Raw genomic sequence first — 20,830 nt, forward strand, 5'->3', positions numbered from 1 at the left:
TCCAGCTGCCTGGAGCTGTGGGCTCTGCCCTCGTGTCCAGCCTGGCCTGCACCATCCCTGCAGTGCTGCAGCAGCTCCTCAGCAGCAGTGACAGCTCCTCAGGAAGGATCTGCAGCGCTCCTGGAGCAGTGACAGTGGCTGGGAGGGGGAGAAAAGCCCAAGGCTTCCATCTCACACTGCTTTTTTAGTTTTTCTGTATGTGCAACAGAGACAAAATTAAGATGAAATCAAATAAAAGCTAGACTTAACTGTGGAGAGAAAAGTAGTTTGATTGCTACATCTAGCTACTTACTCAATCATTATTAACTGTAGCAAAAGCACACAATGCAGAGGTTCTTGATGTGCTGGCAAGGCTGGATGTAGAGTCCAGAAAACTTCTCCTGTGGATGCTGCAGATGCTCATTTTGCTACTTCATTAACTACTTTAAGAAGTAGGTTTAGCTAGCTGCAAGGATTATTCCAGTGGAAAAACAAATACCTCTAATACATTTCACATAATTAATTTATCATGACTCAACTGGAAAACAGTCTTCCTGCAAAGGTTTATTATGAAATAAATAAAAAGTCCATAAGAGAAGTTTGAAAAATCTATTTTATGAAGCTTTAAGATGCATTGGGTAGAATTATCTATGGTTACATTTCAATCTCAAAATAACAGTTATTTTGGGCAAGACACTGAAATGCCAAAAGATTTGATTATCATACAGGTGGAAGATAACATTGATGTAGCATTTTCTAACAAATTGTCCCATCAGAGGAATCCTCATATTTACACGTTGCTAACATCAGCGAGATTTAAATGACACCTTGCATTTTGTTCCTTGCTTTTTAAATATGTAGGACCCAGGATTATGATGCAACTGCTCCCAGCGCCGTGGCCTGCACAGTGGTTACACAGTGTGTGTGCCCCAGGGCCTGAGCCTGGCCACTGCCACCAGAGCCAGTCCCTGCCCGGAGCTGCTCAGCCTCTCGTGAATTGCTTTGTCTGTCTCAGTAAGTCCAGTATCCCTGAGAAAGGAACCGCTGCAGCTGCAGGAGGGCCGGGGCTGGGATCATCACTGCGGCCGTGGGCTCAGCTGCCAGCCCTGCCCTGCCCTGCCCTGCCCAGGCTCCAGGGTGGGCTCAGCTGCCAGCCCAGCCCAGCCCTGCCCTGCCCAGGCCTCACCCCCTCAGTGCTTGCTGGCAGCGAGGCGCTTCAGCAGCGGCTCATCATAGACCCAGCACTCCCCGTCCTCGTGGAATAACTGCAAAGGAATAACCACACGTGAGCTTTTTGTGACTCCAGAAAGGAACAAAGGCCACAGGCTGAGCTTCATTCACCCTGCTGGAATAAAGCTCACCCTCGTTTCCCAGGAGGTCTCGTTCTCCTTCCTGGCCCTGGCCTCGGCTCTCTGCCGCTCCTCAAGCGCGTGCTTGGCCGCCGTGGCTGCGTCGATGTCTCTGATCTTCAGGTTGTAGGTGACATCCTTCCATAAGCTTCAAAGAGAAAGGCAAGGGAGACTTTTATGGGAGCAGAGTGCTACAAGTTGGAGACATAGCAGCGAATAAAGGTAGATCTCAGGTTAGAGAAAGGGCAGAAAAGCCCTCAGGGTATTTGAGATTTGTGCTGTTATGGCAGGAGGGAAGAGGTTGTGGTGGAGCTCTCCAGACCTCCCTGAATATTTGATCCCAATTAGGATGTGACTGAGAACTCCAGGTATCCTCTTGCCCCTTAAATCCCCAGCCTGCCTGTACCTGGGCTCAGGGTGAGCAGAGCATGCAGTGCTTGGATCAGTGCAGCCTTAGTCCCTGTACTGCAAACTGGAGTCTAACTAAAATAAAACCTTAATGTTCCCAGTAAACTGAAGTTCTTACCAGCGAGACTCAAAGTCGTCTTGGTCCTCCAATTTCCTTACCTTCTTCTTTATTGTAGGCATTTTCTTGGTATCTATAAAGACAGCATTCTCCTGGAGTGGAAGATGAAAAAGACCTACTCAGTTCTTTAGCTAGACTTCAGATTTTCTACACTCTAGTGCACTGGTTAGCAGCAAATACATGAAACATGGTAATTCTTCAGATTCTCTTGTATAGAAATCAAGTTTCCTTAAAAATAAATGAACAAGTTTTATCCCCAGTTCAGCATTCATTTGGACAGCCTCATAGGAGGTTCCAACTATTAATGTTTGTTTAAAATAAAATCCCAAGCCTACAAAACCACCCCAAACCCCCCTTTCTAAGTACAATCTTGTATTTCTGATGAAAAGAGAAAAAAGAAAGCAAGCTGTGTTACCCCTGTGGAGTACTTTGCATACATGACCCCATTCCATTCTCCTTCAATGGAGCAGAAGGGTTTCTTGTCATTTGGAGAACTAAAGAGAAACAAACAGTCAGTTCTCAGCTGTATTACAGCAACTGAAAAATCCTAAAGGATCAAACTTGGTCTTCTGTACAGCCTGGTTCATATCAGCCAAAGAGTCCCTGCCCAGCACAGCAGAGGAGGGCTCTGTTCACAAGGGGGCAGTTTGGCATGAGTGAGTTACAGAAACCTTCACAGAAGCACTGATCAGGGTAAACCAGGCCTTGCCCGAGGGCTGGATCTGCATTTAGAGTTTAGGAAAGCAGTTACAGGCCTTCCACACAGATTTAGGGTGGTGAGTTTAAGCTTAAAAAGGTTTCCAGGGAAACACAAGACACCAGTGTTTAAATGGCATCTATCAATGTGTCAATGGTTTAAAACCAGGTTAAACCTCATTTTGTCAGCATCCACTTGCTGGCATCACAGCACATCTCCAAATACAATGGGAATCTCCACTGAATGCTCTGTGCTGGGTATGTGCACAGGGTTTAACCAAAATCCACCAAACCACAGGTAAAAATCAGTGAAGTTTGCAACTGACACCATGAGCAGTATCCCAGGCTTGCTGCAGTATTTGTATTTGTAGGAAAGGTAATGATGGAGTCACTTTTGATAATTCAGGACAGCAAAGTTCCCTTTGGGAACCAGCTGAGGATGTTTTCAAGCAGCACAAAGTAGGACACAGGCCTGTGCAGCTTCCTCTCACAAACCTGGCAATAAAATTCTATGACAGGTAATGATGAGCTAAGTTCTTCTGGGTGTTTCTGCTTCAGCATTTTATACTCTTGACTGTCTTGTTAAAGCTGTTGGCATTTCAGGAAGGGAAAAGTGAGATGAAGGAAGCTGCTTACAAAATTTCAGCTGTAATTCTGTGCTTCTTTCCTCCATAAAATGGTTTTGTGTGGAAGACAATGGAAGCATTGTAACCTGTCTTTGAGCAACTGATGCTGCACTCCCCCCCAAGCTCTATCCATGGCACAGTGAGAATAGACCTGCAATTAGAAACACAGAAATGCACATCATGATAAACTCTTGACCCATAAATACTAAGCATGAAATATTACAAGGCATTAAAAATGAAAATAACAATTAGAATATCTACTTGCCTTCCATAGCCATTAGGAAAAGTCAAAATATAGTGTTCATCATGATCTAGGCATGTAACACACCCTGTTAAAGAAAAATACAAATAGATTTGAAAAACATTAAGCAAAACCTCTACAGAACTTTTCATAATGATCTCATGAAATATGCCATTAAAAACAGGTGCCATGAAAAGGAAAGGGGAGGAGCTCCAATTTTAATGGATGCTGAGAATGCCCAGCTTCTGGAGGAGGCAGGGATGGCTGTAATTTGGGAAAAACTGGGCCCTAGGTGTTCTCAGCACACAGAGAGTGTGGAAGGGATCTCTAATTCAGATACATAAGCTCCAGTTATATAAATGCAACAATTGCTTACATTTAGTACCATGACATAGAATAATTTACATTAATTATTTAATGAAAAATCCTAGTTGCAGAATTTAATTTCTCCTCTGCTGCTCAGGTGACACACACATACCTTGCCCTATGTTATGAACCCCAATAGACATTCCTAGGAATTTGGACTTGGTCCATATGTGAGCATTGAACTGTATCCTCTTGCTAAAACACTCTGCATAAAATGCTGAAACTGAAAAGAAAGGCAGGTATTAAAAACAGCAGCACAGGACATTGATACCTCTGTTCCCAAATTCATTCACTGGGAAATATCCAGGTGCCTCACACTTAATGTGTAACAGAGTTTGCAATTTCACACAAAAGCAGTTTATAATTTTTCAGTCTTTATAAATATTCAGCTTTTAAATCTGGAGACAAAGTGTAAATCCAGGATTGAAACCAAGAGCTGATTTTACTGTCCCCCCTCTCCTGGCAAAGGTGTTGTCACAACTTACTTGGAGGATGGTGAGAGACCTGCTCTGCCACAAAGGTGACGTTGCTTTTGCTGACCCAGGGGACTGGTCCTTCAGAGACTGGCTCCTGTGGGACAGGGCAGAGCACTGCATCACTCACACTGCCTAACAACACTGCAAGCTTCCCTGAGAGCTGCCTCCATCTCTAAAGGCTTCTAAAAATGTACTGCAGGACTCCTTAGTCCTGGAACTATGATCCTTTCTAAAGGATCTACTCTCTTATTGTTAAGTATAAATGTCTTTGTTTTAATTGTCTCCAGAAAAAACAGTCAAACTGAAAGACTCATGTAGAAACCCAATTACAAAATAAATAATGTTTAAGTGGCAGAAACAGTTTTTGCTTTTGCTTCTGAAAAAGTCTGATCTGCACATTAATAATCAGATCAGATTCCATGTACCACAAAACCATAAACTAATATTTATTTTCCGTGGCAAAGAATGCAAAGTGTAGTTAATTCATGGTTAGAAGCCGTGGAAGCCCAAACACAACACTCCCTTTCTGCCAGCAAATTGGAGTGCAAACATTCACCTCAGAAACAAGATTTCAGCAAACAGATCAGTGGGAAGCAAAGGAAATGGGAAAAAGGCATGGCTTATACCCAAATAATCACATTGGCTTGGATGCATTACCCTGGGGCTACATGAAGCACCTCACAACAGCACCTTCCACACCATCACTGGCAACTTCCTCAGGCAAGAGGCCCAAATGAGGTGCCAGAAAAGAAAAGCAACAAAAAAATCCCTCTGGGCTGCACTGGTTTAGAAAGTAAAGGAAAAAATAGTAATAGTTTGGGAATAATCAAATTCATAATTTGTGCTATGAAACAGTTCAGGGAAAAAGGACACTTTTCAACAGGTCAAGTGATTCTTTAAAAAACAATAAATTTTGTTATGCAAGATTTATACTTCTGTCAAAAGATAACAAGGAGGGATGGGGAGAATTGGTTAAGAAATTGCTACAGTTTGTTGATTTGCTACTTAACCACAGCTTAATCCTTTTCAGGCAGTGACTTCACAAAATTTTGGGTTGCATCTCTGCATTGTGGGCTCCAAAAAAATCCACCACAAGAAACTCACCATGTCATCCTCAGTGCCAGGCAACACCCAGTGGCAGCGGAAGATCTCCCCCAGAATGGGATTGTAAGGCTTCTTAGCAACTGAGCCTTTCCTTCCTGCATGGAAAGCTGAGAGGTACCACTTAACCACCTGAACCATCCTCTCCTTGGGATCCTTCTGGTCACTAATGCTACAGAGAGGGAGAAAAAGGACAGGCAGAGTGAAATATAAGCAGGGACCTTGGATACAGGAACGTTTAATGGGTGGTTGTTTTACAACTACAAGTTTGGCTGATTTGACTGTTTTTTGAAGTTTCAACCAAAATCCAAGCAATATTCTTCAAAACTACCAACTTGTGGCAGCCCACAAGGGCCATAAGCAGCATGAGAAGCAGTGAATGCTCCAGCTCCCAAGTCAAATACCTGACAAACAAGTCCGGGTGTGCAAAGAAGTCGGCGTACATTTCCAACAGGGACCTTCTTTCCAGGATAAATGTTGGGAGAACCACCTGAGTGAAGGAAAACAACTCATCCAGCTGAAGGTATTTCAATATCCTGTACAAAAGCCAAGTGGAAACAGCAAACAGAGCAGCCACAGCATTGTGTGTGCTCAGCTGACTGTGAGCCTGAGCTCACCAATGAGTTCTGACGTATGCAGGTCAGTTGGCACCTTCTCCAAACCCTAAGGTTTAACAGGAACGGTCTCATCCTACATGGATTCTAGTCCCACTTAGAGCACATCAAAAGCTGCTCTGAATTCCAGTTTCTCTGCTGATTGAATTCCATCTCTGTGAACACTGTCAATTTTCAGTTACAAACACTCACTTGCAGTCCCATCCTGCTGCATGTCTCATCAAGATCAAGGTTAAGCTTTTCCCTACTGCTTCCCAAAGGTCCATCCTCATGGATCTGCTCAGTGTGATCCACCCTCAATTACTGTTGCTGACAAGGTACATGCTCACAAAGATTCCTGGCAGCCTGATTTGAGATCAGTAATTTTCAGCTACCCCAGGAATTCCCAGAACAGACACAGTTTGGATCAATTCCTATTCAGAACTGCCAGAAACCTTGAGCTGTTTGCTTGTGAGCTGCTGCCCATCACTTCCCCAGAAAAGTGGTATCTTTTTATTATCTCCTGTTCATTCCAGGCTGGACAGTTCAATTCATCCACTTAAGGAAACTTTAGGATAAGGATTGATCTCCCCTGTCCTTTCTCACTCTGGAATGACTTCTTTAAATTTATCCAAGCTGCCTGGAAAGACCAACACCTTCAGAATGCTGCTCACTGAGCCTCCAGACAGACACCAGCATGAATCTCACCCATGAAGGACCCAACCCTTTCCTTGCCAGACCTAAGCGTAGCATTTCAAAATACACAGGCAACTTATTTACTCATTAAGATCCCAACTAAGCCAAGCTTTTCACCATATGGTTACAATTCTCCCTTTCACTTTATGTTTTATTGAATGCCACCATATCTTGGGATCTTGGAGCTCTTTGTTCTAGGAAACTAAAGACAGGAGTAACATTTCAGCATTCTCCCTATGCCAGCTTCACAAGCACTCCAAGAATTAGGTTCAAAGAGAACAAACAGCTACTTTCCATAGCAAACTATTTTCCCAAGCAGATTTTAGCATCTGGATATACTTATTCTGCAGCTACTCTTCCCCTTCCAGTAAGAACTCCAATTCAAAAACACTATGCTAAAGAGATTACAGCTTCACCAGCTCTTAGAACAAATATGTAGTTAAATTATTCAACATTTTTTTACCCAGAACTCTGGGTTTACTGCCCCTCCCATCCCCATGAAGAGCAGCAAGTTTACCTTGGTGAGGTCCATGCCTAATCTCACTTGTGACAAGAGATGCATGATAACACTTTTGTGCTCCTCCACTGACTCTCCCTCCCCATCATCCTCTCGATCGTCAGGAGGATCAAAGAGATCTGAAAGACCAAATAAATGGCTTTTGTTTTCCTCTAAACCTTCAAAACCAGACTGGATTTCATTAGCATATATGTAAAAAAATACAGATTTTAAATCCTACCATTCAGCAATCTTCCATTAGTAAAGAAACAGTAGATAAACCCCTTCCCATAAGTACTTTGCCATATACATACACACACATATATAAAAAAACCCTGCATCTATTGACCCAGTTTACACACAGATGAACAATCAATAGCTCCTTACTGAAAGTTGACACAGGCCACTTACCAGCATCATTTGTGCCATTAGATATGGAAGAATTGAGGGACTCTGTGGTATCTGGACGTTTCAGGCTGCTGCCTGTGCTGCTCCGAGTCAGGACTGCAGCAGACCCTGAAGAACTATAGAAGACTAATAAATTCTCACAATTCAAATTAAGTAATTTCAGACCAAATTATTGTCATTTGATATTCACAGACAGGGAATTTAGTGATAGACATCAATAATTGTGCAGTGGCAGACATTAAGACACATGGTGCATGCTAATTCACAGAAAGCTCAGAATGGATTGCAGCTGAAGGAATGGGACAGCCTGCAGCCTCAGATAACACATGAAGGCAGAAAACAGCTGACTAATCCCTCTTTGCAATGTGTAGCATCTCTTAAAATTAATTTTTCAATTAATAAAAAATGAAGAGTAAATAGAGATTTTGGGAAAAGGGTGCCAACTTCAAAGAGTATCTTTTAGCAAATGTGTGAAGGAATTGGTCACTTAGCAAGGGCTGCAGCAAATGCTTGTGAAATGCACCATGGCCTCAGAATACAGCTCTGAGCTGGGGGCTTCCAAAGTTTGGTTTGTTAGAGTTTGTGAACACATATCTGATGGAATGGGAAGGAGGAGAGGAAGAAACTGCCTCTGTGTTTGTGTCTGTGGCTGAGGGCAGGGGTAATCTCACTCTGTTACACCAAGTGGCTTTTTGACCTCCCCCACCTTTTTAAAGCAATTTCTGCAAGCAGACAAGGCATGGCCTTGGAGATACAGACTGCACACAGTGCACACTGCCAGCTACTTACTCCATGCATCTCTTTGGGGAAGAACTGCTCTGGTAGAACTCATCAGCATCATAGAACTCATCCTCACTGCTTGAGTAAGAAAAATCTGGGACTGTATTTGGAGACAGGTTGACATGGCTTGGAGAGGTGAGACTGCTGCTAGGTGCTGACTGCCCACTCCCTGTGGAGTATTAAAAATTACAGAAACAATAAAAATGAATTATTTCAAAATCTACTTAAACAAGAATAGTTCAAATCAATAAAGGCTGATATAAACTCAGAAGAGGAAAGTACAAAATTAGAAGCAATAATTAGGCAGGTTCATAAAGAGTTTAACAGTTGACAAAAGGAAAGTCACAAGGAAAATGAAGAGCACAGAACACCAGTAAAGTTTAAGGGACATGTTTTCTCAGTTACTGCAGGATTGCAATGCTGGGGAGACAAAGGGAAGCTGGTAAAACTCGTGCATATTGTGTACATATGGTGAGGAGAAAGAGCAGCATTACTGGTTTTAACAAAACACTGAAATTGGTGTTGATCAAAAGCAAGATGCAAGCTAATAATACTGTTGTTTTAATGACTAATTACAGGGTTTCTTGTGTTTCAACAGAAGTTACCCAGAACTGTACCTGTACTGTTTGGTGTTGGAGTCTGGTTCCCCAGCGATGCTACCACAGGTCCCACTGGCAAAGAGGAGGGTCTCTGCTCTGACTTGCACAGCTGAGCAGGTTCTAGGGGAGATTTTGACATGTTAACCCCAAAATTCAGAAGGAGATTCCACATTATTTCACCTCACCTCCAAAAATCAAATAATTGTCTACAAAAGCCATACCTAGGTCCTTTTTTTTATTAACCAAGGATGGTATCTAAAAAAACCTGCAGTTGTTAGGCTAGAAAACATTTGCCTTTTCTGAAAGTTAAAGTTTCATTTTTTAAAAAGACTGTTAGAAATGCAAACCAGTAACTGAGAGTAAATAAAACAAATCAGCTCATCCCCAGAACCAGGCTGGTGAGAATTCTCTGTGCCTCCTGCTCCTGTTCAGCCCCTCTGAGCTGAGTGTGCAGTCACTGCTCTGGGTGGCTGTCCCCAGCCCAGCTGGCAGTGTCACAGCCTGGGAGGGGCTGTCCCCAGCCCAGCTGGCAGTGTCACAGCCTGGGAGGGGCTGTCCCCAGCCTACCTGGCAGTGTCACAGCCTGGGAGGGGCTGTCCCCAGCCTACCTGGCAGTGTCACAGCCTGGGAGGGCATGGTGCTGATCCCTGATGGCTCCAAGGGGCTGGGCTGATACACGGCGTCCACGGGGTTGATGGTGCTCTAGGCAAGAAAAAGAAAACCACGTTATTTTTTTTCCCTTCAATTAAAACAAAATAAAGCATAGATAGCAAGAACATTGTGAGCATGAGAAATGCCCAAATGCAAGAGAGTGAATTCCTGAGAGAGGAAGTAAAACACAAATTGACAGTTGAGGACATGAGAAATACTTTTGAGGTGGGAATATTTTGATTCTTTACACAGACTGCACAATAAATTGGATTTGATGCAGATTTGAAGCGTCCTATAAAGAATTCCTATTTCAGGTTCTTGCTTCTGGTATGCCACCCAATGTCCATTAATTAATAATGCATGCAAAGAGTGGAAAGTTAGATGCAAATTATCTGGCCAAAATAAGAATAGGTAATCAGTATTTAAAAAAAAAATTTCCTCAAAAATTCATTTTGCAGATCAACCCATAAATCAAAACAAGAATCATCAGCAAGCTTAGAGCCATGAAGCAGCTTTGTTGGCAAAATTCTTCCCAAAGCAAGCTGACAGTGCTCAGTGCAGCTCAGGAGAGGACATCTCAACCTACTTCTGAATGTGGGCACTTGGAAAATGAAGGACCAGGTCCATTCAATGCTCCCAAAAGTCACTGACTTCACTTGATGTCCTTGGCTTTTATGCATCAAGACCCTTGGAAATCTGAACTGCCCTGTCTTTAACCCAAAATATCACCTAAGCACTGTTTGTTATTTATGTTTACACACAACCACCTGAACTTCTTGGTTGTTGAGTAAAAGGCAAATAAACCCTTTTCCAAGCACCTTGCAATTTAAATGCCTAATCTATCAGAACTATGAAAATTTTTGCTCAGTTTGCTCAGAAATTCAGTCAGTATGTTCATCCCTATCCTCTTTTTTACACCAGTATTTAAAAGAAGTGTCTACAACTGTTCTCCTCTCCCTTTAGTCCATTCATTTCTATTTGCATTCAGACTGAGGGAAACAGGCTCATTTTAACCTTCTTCCCATTTTCCTACTAAAGGCAGATTCCTTTCCTGCCTTCTTTCCCAGTTACCTGAAATTCAGACCTTTATCCTACATTTGGATGTTGGGACAATGCTCTCAGACACATGGTGTGGTTCCTGGGGCTGTCCTGTGCAGAGCCAGGAGCTGGAGCACTATGATCCCTGGGGATCCCTTTCAACTCAGGACACTGTATGACTCTAAAAATCAGTGAAAAGTTCTATTATTTTTTTTTATAGCACAGGATTTCTTTAACTAAAAATAGAACAATTATTCTCTGCTTATCACTAAAAAAAAATCTCCATTAAAAACATCCATAAAAGTAGCTTTCTAAAGTTCCACTGGCTTTGCTACTCAGTATACAAATAATCCGGTACAGGTGCTATCACTCCACTGCATTCCAGCATAAAGGCAATGTCCTTTACCCAGTACTTCACCTCCTTGTGGAGTCATGTGTTCAACACAGGAAGGTCCCTGTCCCACAGAGTTCACAGTTTAAAATGATGATCCCATCTTAAGAGTTAAGATTTAAAACCCAAGATGGCTCTATGATACACAGGATGCTGTTGCTACCTACATCTCCTTTATTTTTTAGGGAAACTAATAATCCACATGATACAGAGCACTGGTATGATAAAGAAAGAACAAAGTAACTCTGATTTTGTATTCAGGGCTGTAACCTCATCCTTAAACAATTCTCCATACTGCACCAAGAACTGGAGTTTCATGTTGGATATTTTGAGGGATGCCTTCATGAGCTAGAAACAGCTGAAGGCAGACCTGAAAGTCTCCTGCTCTGAGTTTAATAACAATTACACAGAAACAAGACTCATCCCACCATGGCAGCAGACAATGATTGTATTTCTGCCTAAGTTTAAAGTGAAATCCTGACCTTTAGCCCAAGGTGATGCTGACCTCCCCAGCGTCACAATTTTAGACTTCACAATCACTGACCCACAGTTAATATATCCTTACAGAAATATTTTATCCTCCCCAGTACAGGCCAGCCTACAGATAGTGAGATCAGTGGCTAATCAAATTCAGACTACACCAAGCTGCAATATCTCTATGCAGTTGCTGAGTTGCAGCCCAGATGTGCAGGTCACTGTGCCTGTGGAAGTGCCTTCCTGCACAGCTTCTCTTTTCCAGGGGACATCACACAAGCTGTTCCCTCACACCAAGATCTGAATGATGTTCCATCTGCAGGGCACATAATAATTCACCTTATTTATGATAAGCACAAAACTGAAATATGCATGTGTACCTTTAGTCCAAGGTTCACACCAGAAAATCCAACTGCTAAATCTGTTTGTAGTGGACAAACAACCAAGGCCTGGGAATCACTGACAGCTCTAATGAAAACACATCAGGATTTTTAGAATTTTTACTGAAACCAACCTCCTATTAAAAGTATCTGAAATGTACTCAAGTGACAAAAAAAGAACAAAGAAAGAGAAACCACGTGTGACCAAAACCAAAAATGACAGAAGTTACATTAAAAATGCAGCAGTTCTATTAAAGAAGAAACATTGCTTAGACAGACATTACACAACTCTGCATCAAAGGAGCAGCACTGTAGAAAAGACAAACTACTGGAAGCACACGGAGAGCAGATCTATTTCCTACACAAAGACACTTCAGACAGAACACAGAACTATTTCTATGCCAGTAATTTCCCTTTCATCTGTTCACATGGCAGATTTTTATCTAAGTGTTCAGTCACAACACTGCTGCCCAAGACACTCCACACAAAAGTGACCACTCTATCCTCTAAAGACAAGGGTTAGCCAACCTCAGGAACTAAGGACTCGACAGGAATTTTAACAAGACACTGGAAGCAGTAAATTAGAGAAAGGAAGAAGCATGTTGCAAAGTGAGTGGAAATTCAGGTCTCTGTTCACATGTTCTGCAGAATTAAAAGGAGATAAAGATTAGATTTAAACTTACTATAAGTCCATTTGCGTGCTTCTCCTCATTATTTTGGTCCTTAAGGAAAAAATGTTAAAAATATCAACAAAACAATCTTGCATGACTTATCAGTTCTGTGCTAAGTGAGAACAGTGAGTTTCCCTCAGGAATGTCCACATTTCCAGCCATAAAATGTTCCTCATCATGTGAGACAGTAACTGAACTTGGAGGACACAATTCCACTCACAGTCCCTGCACCTCTGAACATCAGCATTTTCTGAGGGCCTGTCCACATGAGTGCAGACCATTTTAAAAATATCCTTTCTGTACTGCAGAGTGCAGTTCTGCTTTATAATATGGGTGCTCCCCCAATACCTAGGAGCTCCCCTAAATATGCTCTGCAGCTCCTGTAAGTCCCTGAAAAAATGAAGTTCTCAGCTTCTGTGATTAACACACAAAAAAGGGAGAGGCTTAAGTTGAAAGGTTTCAACTTTTGCTTTTTGGCATCCACTATATTTTAAAATGCTTTAAGATCATTCACTAGCTCAGATTCTGTTGTTTTTTTTTTTTTTGCCCAGAAGCATAAGTGAAAGAGCAGGCAATGTAAAAAACATCTGTCCTCAGGGGAATGGCACGAGCAGCAGACCAGTTAATGCCAGTCTGAGCCAGCACAGTTTGAGCACTGAACAGCACCAGTATAAATTCTACTGAACACTAAGCCAAATCTCTTCCCTTCTGCTGCCAAGTTCATATTAGTCAATACATCAACCCATAACCTTATCCAGAGTGAACCTCAAAACTTGTCTGCAGAGTATTCCCCTGGATTTCCAGTTACATTTGAAAGGAACAAGAAAAAAAAAAAAAAGCTGTAAGAAGTATAAAGAAAATTGGCACATATTTATGTTTTGATACTTAATACATCCTTCCTTAGCTTATACAGTTGGCAACAGGCTGAACAAATTTCATCTCTGCTAGTTGACATTTTTCAAGTCTGGCTTTCCATGATAAAAAGAACACCAAGGACAAAAAGTTCCACTGGGTTGCAAATTTACAAAACACATAATTTTTTTCCCAACACAAAAAAAACCCTCATGTTGTGTCCATAATCTTAAGACCTAAGATATGAAGCACAAAGATGCTGCAGGAGCACTGACTGATGCTTGCTCTCCCACCTCAGTAATGCACCAGTAGCAGCATCACTGAGGTAAGGAAGGCAGAAATTCCACAAAACTGGGCAGGCAAGACTGCCAGAAATGGAGTGGAAAAGAGAAGGGAAGGATGCAAAACTAAATATCTAAATTATAAAAGGTACTTCATAACACATATATCACATATATTTCTAAGACTGAGTTCTACCACATCACTGGCAGAACATTTCATGTTTTTTACACCACACACATCAGCAGGGCTGGACATCTTCAGCTGCCACACACACAAAGGGGACAACACAGGCCAAATGCTCCACCTTTTTTTTTTTGTATATTATTTTGCTCCCACTTTGTTTATTTTGACTGCTTTTTGATAAGCAATGAATGTATTATGACATATTCCTGCTTAGCTGGTATTTAGTTCATTATTTTGGAAATGCCATGAGTCACTTCAGTATGAGTGGTGTAATTACAGACTATTTACCAGCAAGTTTAATGAAAATTTAACTGTCCAAATATTAACACAGGTAAAAATCCATGAAACTGAACAACTGAACACAATTAAAAAAAGAAACAAAAGAAAACTCCAATAAACAAAAGTCCAGATTTGCCTCAATGTTCCAAATAATCAACATAATAAATGGTCATGTGTTGGAAACAGAGTTCTAAGTATGTAGAGAAGTGGTAACACTATCAAGGTACAGATTGGCAAATCTGTCTGCTAGTGAGAAAGGCACTGTAAAAGTAAAGTAAAGTAAAAGGAAGTAAAAATGGGGTGCAGGGTGGTGTTAGGATGATTTCCTTTCAGCAGTGCCAGTCAGCAGCCATACCTGCCCTACAGATTTGGGAAAAAAAAAACCCTGCAGAATCTTAAAAGGTCTCTAATGGAGAGCACAAAGCCACAGTCAGGCCCAGCACGTTTTTACACAGAGATTGCATCATACACAAGCAACTTGCAGAACTCTGGGGGAAAAAAACTCCAAACCCCTTTGTATTATAAATTTTCCACAGCAGTAGGAAATCAGGATACTAACACAGTTAATGGAAAAGGTGTAGGGGAAAGGAAGACAGAATTCCCTTGCAGTTAAAAAGTACAGTTGCCTGAGAGACAAAGAAGGTGAAGAAATGAAGCAGGAAAGAGGTTATTAAAGTACTGGGAAATTTTTTTTCACTATATGTGGATCAACATCTTGCAATTAGCTGTGCATAAGGCACCCCTTTAACCCACCTTGTCTTCAACAGCTCCAAAAGAGCTTCAGATTTGGTTTAGCAAATAACCAAAACAATAAACCCCCACTCCTTGGTGGATAAACTGAGCTGTTTACACTGGTTAATATTTAGTGGTACTGAAAGAAGGACTTCAAGGTCTGATTTAGTGCAACAAAAAGCAACTGTCAGCACCTTTGGGGGACTCAAATTCCACGTGCCTTTACACTCCCATGGCAGCTGGAGCAGTAAAGTACTGAACCTGACCTAAAGGACTGCATCTGCCACTCCCAGCTTTGTCCATTATCTGTAAGTCACCTAAAGAACTTCAAAATATGTTTTAGCATCAGCACAGGTGGTCACATTTGTCTGACTCTCAATGAACTCAGAGCAGGATTTGATATTCAACAGAAACAAGAAAGATAACCCAGTTACCAGCTCTGATCAACAGCCTGAAAAGCAGATTATAACTCTGCAATTTCACATTTGCTAATTACATAGCAGAGATTTTGAAAAAGAGTAAAATTTCATAGGAATTAAACCCCTGTGAAAATATGAACTACTAAATACATTTATACAGTAATTAAGAAAAAATGAGCTAGTAATTCCTTGCAGTTTGTCCAACAGCTTCCTCAATACAGCAAATCACATCTAGATAAGAAAATCAGCATATTACCATCTAACCTATCTACAACTGACTCCATCAAATCCCTAAAAAATGACATTGTCAGTATTGTCTACTGGCTTCACTGTGCTAAAACACCTCTAAATATACCCAGGACTAAATAACAGCAAATTAAATACTGAAAGGCTTTTCTTGTTGGCACTACAGTGAAGGATTGAAGTAGCCTCACTGCATGGTAAATAAAAACTGCCCTAGCTCCAAATTCATGTGGCACAAAACTATTTCAATGTTTCAACCCTAGTGCTTGTAAAAAAGTTTTGGTTTTGTACAAACCTGTTAATTAACAAACAGTTTCTTCACAGATTTTTAAGTAATAGATATGAAAATTGAATTTCACAAAACATACACTGATCCTTTCAGTGAATGACTTTGGATCCTCTAAGATCTAAATACTTCAACTTTCATTGCACTCAGAATTTTGTACAACATATCTGGCATCTAAAATGAACACTAACAGCAGTCTTGCATTCCAAAGCCACAAAAAAATAGTTGATCCAGAATTACAGGGAAAAAAAAAATCGAGGAGCCCACACCTGTATCTGGATAAATCAGAATGTGTTCTGAGTAGATCAGCCTGAAATTCTGAAAATATCTTTATTTCTTTGCAAAATATCACCTCCCTCCACTTTGGTCACAAGATACAAATCAGCAGTTCATAATTCACATGTACTAAATAAAGAATGTTAAACCTGCAAGGGCAGAATCTGACAAATAGTAAATCCAGAACTCCCCAGATTTTAAAATCCAATGAAACGTGCAGGTGAAAAGTGTAAGTGCATTATCCACACTGCATTCTCAAATGAAACAATTCTAACTTCAAGAAGTTCCAACATCATGATGAACTTCAGACCTGTGACAGACCTTGCCAAACCAGTTTCACTATTTCCATCATCTTTCTCCCCTTTTTATTTGTTAGCCACACTCTTAAATGAAGCAGAAAGAAGGGTTTTGTTAAGTTCCTGTTCTGTCAACCTGACATTTGTCTAAGTTCTTCTTTAGTCCAGTAGCAAACTCTGCAAAAGAAAGTTTATCTGAAAGAAAACTCAAACCAGTGTGACTGTTACCATGAGCATTAGTAGGACTGTCTGCTGTGGAACTCAGTATTTCAGAAACTTCATTAAAATAAAAGCAGAAATCAACTTATAATTGTTTTCTTGTTCCTGGATCATTTAGAAGGCACTTTTAGGTTTCAATTAGATTAATGCTGTATCACTAAAATTCAGAATAGTTTACAGTGTACTTACTTTAGCAATCTGTAGCAACACAATGCAGTGTTTTATTGATTCTACCATGCTCTAGGAAAAGAAAAATATCACAAAAACATTGGGTTACTATCCCTTATTATTTTGTATTTATTGGTTACATACAATATTGGGTGTGAATTAAATGGACACTCAGTTCTGTTGAACTCCTGCTTTCCCTTCCCCATTTTTTTTTTCAAGAGACAAAAGCACAGCAGCAGAAAAGTGAAGTTTCCAAAGCCACACAGAGCATAAAGCCAGGCTGTCAGGGTGAAGTGGAGGTCAGCTCCAAACCCCCAGAGTGCTGCAGGCAGGTAAATTATCAGGGAAGAGAGGCTCAGAGAGCTGGGCTTGTTGAATCTGCAGAGGAAAAGGCTCAGGGAGGCCTTTTCAAGGGGGATCAATATCTGACTGGGAAGGCAGGAGAGGGCAGGGCAAGACTCTTCTCACTGGGGCCCAGTGACAGGAAAAGCAATGGCCACAACCAGAAATACAGGGAAATCACCTTAAACAGAAGAAAACACCTTTTATTCTTTTATGGATGATAAAACACTGGAACAGATTGTCCAGGGAAGCTGTAAAGCCTCCAGCCTTGGAGTTACTGAAAACCCAAACCAGATTTGGTCCTGAGCAACCAGTTCCAGCTGATGGTGCTCTGAGCACAGGGTGGGACCACAGACCTGCAGAGACCCCCTCCAACCTCCACTACTCCATGATTGCTGGACTGAAACCTGAACACAGCACCAGAACCAGGTTGTCTCTGCCATCACAATGTTGGACTTAATATGGATTCTCATTTTTCTGTAAAAAGGTTTTAAAAACTTCCCAAACAAAAAAGGGGCGAATTTCAGAATCAATATATAAGAGTTACAAAAATTAAAGAAACTTACACTGGTTGTTTCTTTGAGACCTTCAATTTTCTGTAAAAGAAAAATCAAAACAGTGTGATTAAAGACAGAATTCCCAGCATCTGGTTTGACCTAAATACTGTATAAACACAATATTTTAATTTTAAATTGGAGGAGGGAAAAAAGCCCTAAACCAACATGTTAAAGACTATTTCCATATATAGACAATTTGCAAGACAAGACTGAAGTCAAACTGATAATTCAAGCTTAAAGATGACAAGGTTAAGAATTTCTTAACAGTGACATTTACCCATTGAAAGCTATACTTCCTTTTTGCATAACATCAACAAAAATGAAATGCAGCACGAAGATTCTAAATTCATTTTGTATCCTTATAAAGTGCACTGAATGGTGGCACATTTCAACACTATTACACCAAGTGACCATCATTCAAGTACAAGAAACATTTGCAGTTAAGCACAGCTTGAAACAAATCACAGAAAATAGCAGTGCACACATGTTCCTGCTCTTCCCACGCCTCCAGTGAAAGTGCATCTGGAAATGTGCCTACTGAATTTTATCTAGAAACACTGGTCCATCAAGGTTTCCTGTGTGGAGCTGCACCTCAGGCATGCAGAAGGCATCTGCATGCCCTGTTCCACAGCAGCGTGACCTGGGGCAGCAGCAGATGCTTCCTGTTGATGTCCTTGGCTCTGTCTGCAGGAGGCAAAATCACTAAACTGGGCTCAGCACTGAACCTCCACTAATGCAATTACAGGAGCTCTTTGTTTTGATTAATTTGAGTGTCTCATGTGACTTGAGTCACAATCTTCTTGACTGTTGAATAATCCAAGTGTGTAAAGGATCCTTTCCCTGCACCAGGCATTGCAAGGAAAAGCCTGAAGCATAAGAACAGAACATGCAGCTATAAAAATCCACAGAAATGAACAGTCCCAATTTGTGGATTAAAAAGAAAACAAATGCAGTGACAGCCTCTCAGGCAATTCCTGGGGGGAAATTCTCAGTTATGCTCTAGATAAATTTCTTATGCTCTAGATATTACTCAAGGGATGCAAGGGATGCTGTGTATTTTTTTCAGGATTAATTGGCAAGAGGTGGCCAAACAGAACCCAGATTCAGCCCTTCCTACTAAAAACTGGAAACCCTGGATCATGTTTATCTAGGATATATCATATGAGGGATGTTATACCATGAAGTTATATTTGCTCCTGCTGCTAGCAGAGAAGCATGCCAACAGCTAAAAATCCCTTGGCTTTGTTTTTGTTTGTTTTTCACGTCTCAATGAGACTTCCAGTCTAAACTTTATCAGCACATATCCAAAAAAGCATTTTAAATATGACAGCATAGAAGACTTGAGCCTTTTAGCCCCAAAATAGAATAGGCAATGCACCCAAGTACACACATCTTGTTGGATGAAAGATGATGCAGCTGAAGGAGATGATGCAGTCTCAAGGCTGTACAGCCAAATGGAGGCAGCCATCAGCAGCTTTGATCATTCTTTACTCATTTTTTCCTCCACTTGTTATAGAGTATTTACACACCAAATAAACTGAGATCTCAGTCCCTTCAGTGACATCACCTTTGCTGAAAATAAGAAAGTGACCTCAGGCCATGTGATGCAATTTAGTGAAGTTGGTTTCTCCCCACCCATGTGTAATTTTCCAAACAGTTCACTGAGACATTGTTGTTCTTACACAGAGGTACAGACAAAAGGGTAATTTTATCAAAGATCACATGGAAGATTGAAAGGGAAAAATCCTCAAGACAAGCAGATTTCTAAGGCCTTTCAGTAAATCATAGAACCACAGTTTTTCCCTCTTGGAAATGAATTCTTTGTGAGCTGGCCAAATTAAGCAGTGACAGGTTGCACTGATCCAGTATTTTTCACATTTGTGCTCAATGACCACCTTGCAAGAACACAGCACATGGAACTTTGATAATTTAGACAAAACTGTAAGGAAAACCATAAGCAAGTATGTTGAAGATAAAACACGTTACCAATAAAAAAAAACCAGAAACAAAACCCCAAACATTTACTACTAACATCTATCACAGTTTTCTCTTTTCATCATCCCTAGTCTGTGAAAAATGATGAAGATAAAATTTTAGTAAGACAGTTCCCCTGGTTTCAGTAATGAATACACATATTTTCATCTGACACATCAATTTCCTGCAGATCTACATCTGCAGAATGCAGATTTACAATTGCAGAACACAATTTGCTATATTTAATCTAATCAAACTGCAGGCTGCTGCTGAAACTACTCCCTCTACTTGCTGCTCATTGCATCCCCTTGACATCTGATTTTTTAGGAAATCACTGAGAAAGCCAATTTTTCCTCATCCAACATGATTTTTGCCTCACTCAACCATCATGTGACTACAGAGGGATCAGCTCACCCAGCACAGAGAGGCAGCAGGGCACAGAGTGGGAGCTGACTCATGGTTGAAATCTGTAAGGAGCAACCCAAATCTGTGTGCTCAGCCTTGGATTTCCTTCACAAAAAGCACTTGTTTTGAACCAAGCAGCTTAAACAGGCTGCACTTGCCTCCCAAATCCTGTTAAGGAATGTCAGCTTTGTTCCAGCCTGCAAACATGCACCTCTTTGCTATTCTGGTGCCTTAGAGTGCTCCAGTTTTCTTCTCCCTGATGTGTGGTCAAGATAGCTCCACCAAACTGAAGAGAAAAGCTGTGCTGGAGTTCTCAGCAGTAATATTGGAAACACTGTAAGAAAGCAAGGTCCTGTCTTGTCTCCACCTTGAACCACCAGCACCCTCAGATCAGATCACACCCCCTCCTCCTTCCCCTCCTCTGCCATCAGACACAAACATTGTACCCCACCAGGAGATTCAGCAGAACTGGAGCACTGCTGCTTGTGCATGATCCCCCATGCCCTGCACTTCTGCCAGAACAGCAGTGCAGCACAGGGAATGCATGAAAATCCCTGCATTTTCATCAGGCCTACATCTGCACTGTCTTCATCCAAATTCGCATCTCAGAAGGAAGATAGCACATCTCAGAAGGAAGATATCCAGGAGATCTTGAGGCATGTCAGAACACCTATAACCTGTGTCACCATCTCCAGAAAACCAAATATTCTGTAACTAAAAGCCAGCTCATACAATGCTCTGTGAACTTGTAAAAACAACAGCTCAGGTTTGAAATCCCTG

The 20,830-nt window shown here is 41.2% G+C and overlaps 1 protein-coding gene across 5 annotated transcripts in view; it reads right to left on the reverse strand.

The window, feature by feature from the left end:
- Positions 1–530: 530 nt before the first annotated feature.
- The window catches only part of OSBPL9 (oxysterol binding protein like 9), a 58,175-nt gene continuing 37,875 nt past the window's right edge, over positions 531–20,830 (reverse strand). For 2 of the 5 annotated variants that reach the window (XM_066556170.1, XM_066556168.1), the window contains exons 6-23: positions 17,681–17,710; positions 16,794–16,844; positions 12,550–12,588; positions 9,541–9,634; positions 8,951–9,052; positions 8,343–8,502; positions 7,557–7,669; positions 7,167–7,285; positions 5,765–5,850; positions 5,364–5,532; positions 4,269–4,353; positions 3,896–4,006; positions 3,442–3,505; positions 3,187–3,327; positions 2,270–2,348; positions 1,855–1,946; positions 1,341–1,476; positions 575–1,244 (exon numbers count right to left, since the gene is read on the reverse strand). In XM_066556170.1, coding sequence (XP_066412267.1) covers positions 1,170–1,244; positions 1,341–1,476; positions 1,855–1,946; positions 2,270–2,348; positions 3,187–3,327; positions 3,442–3,505; positions 3,896–4,006; positions 4,269–4,353; positions 5,364–5,532; positions 5,765–5,850; positions 7,167–7,285; positions 7,557–7,669; positions 8,343–8,502; positions 8,951–9,052; positions 9,541–9,634; positions 12,550–12,588; positions 16,794–16,844; positions 17,681–17,710 — 1,746 coding nt within the window. In that variant the 3' untranslated portion in view covers positions 575–1,169. Of the gene's footprint in view, positions 1,245–1,340; positions 1,477–1,854; positions 1,947–2,269; positions 2,349–3,186; positions 3,328–3,441; positions 3,506–3,895; positions 4,007–4,268; positions 4,354–5,363; positions 5,533–5,764; positions 5,851–7,166; positions 7,286–7,556; positions 7,670–8,342; positions 8,503–8,950; positions 9,053–9,540; positions 9,635–12,549; positions 12,589–16,793; positions 16,845–17,680; positions 17,711–20,830 lie in introns of all 5 variants that reach the window. The other 3 variants (XR_010784140.1, XM_066556166.1, XM_066556167.1) reach the window with 3 other exon arrangements.

This window comes from Molothrus aeneus, chromosome 9 (assembly GCF_037042795.1).
Source record: "Molothrus aeneus isolate 106 chromosome 9, BPBGC_Maene_1.0, whole genome shotgun sequence".
NCBI lineage: Eukaryota > Metazoa > Chordata > Aves > Passeriformes > Icteridae > Molothrus > Molothrus aeneus.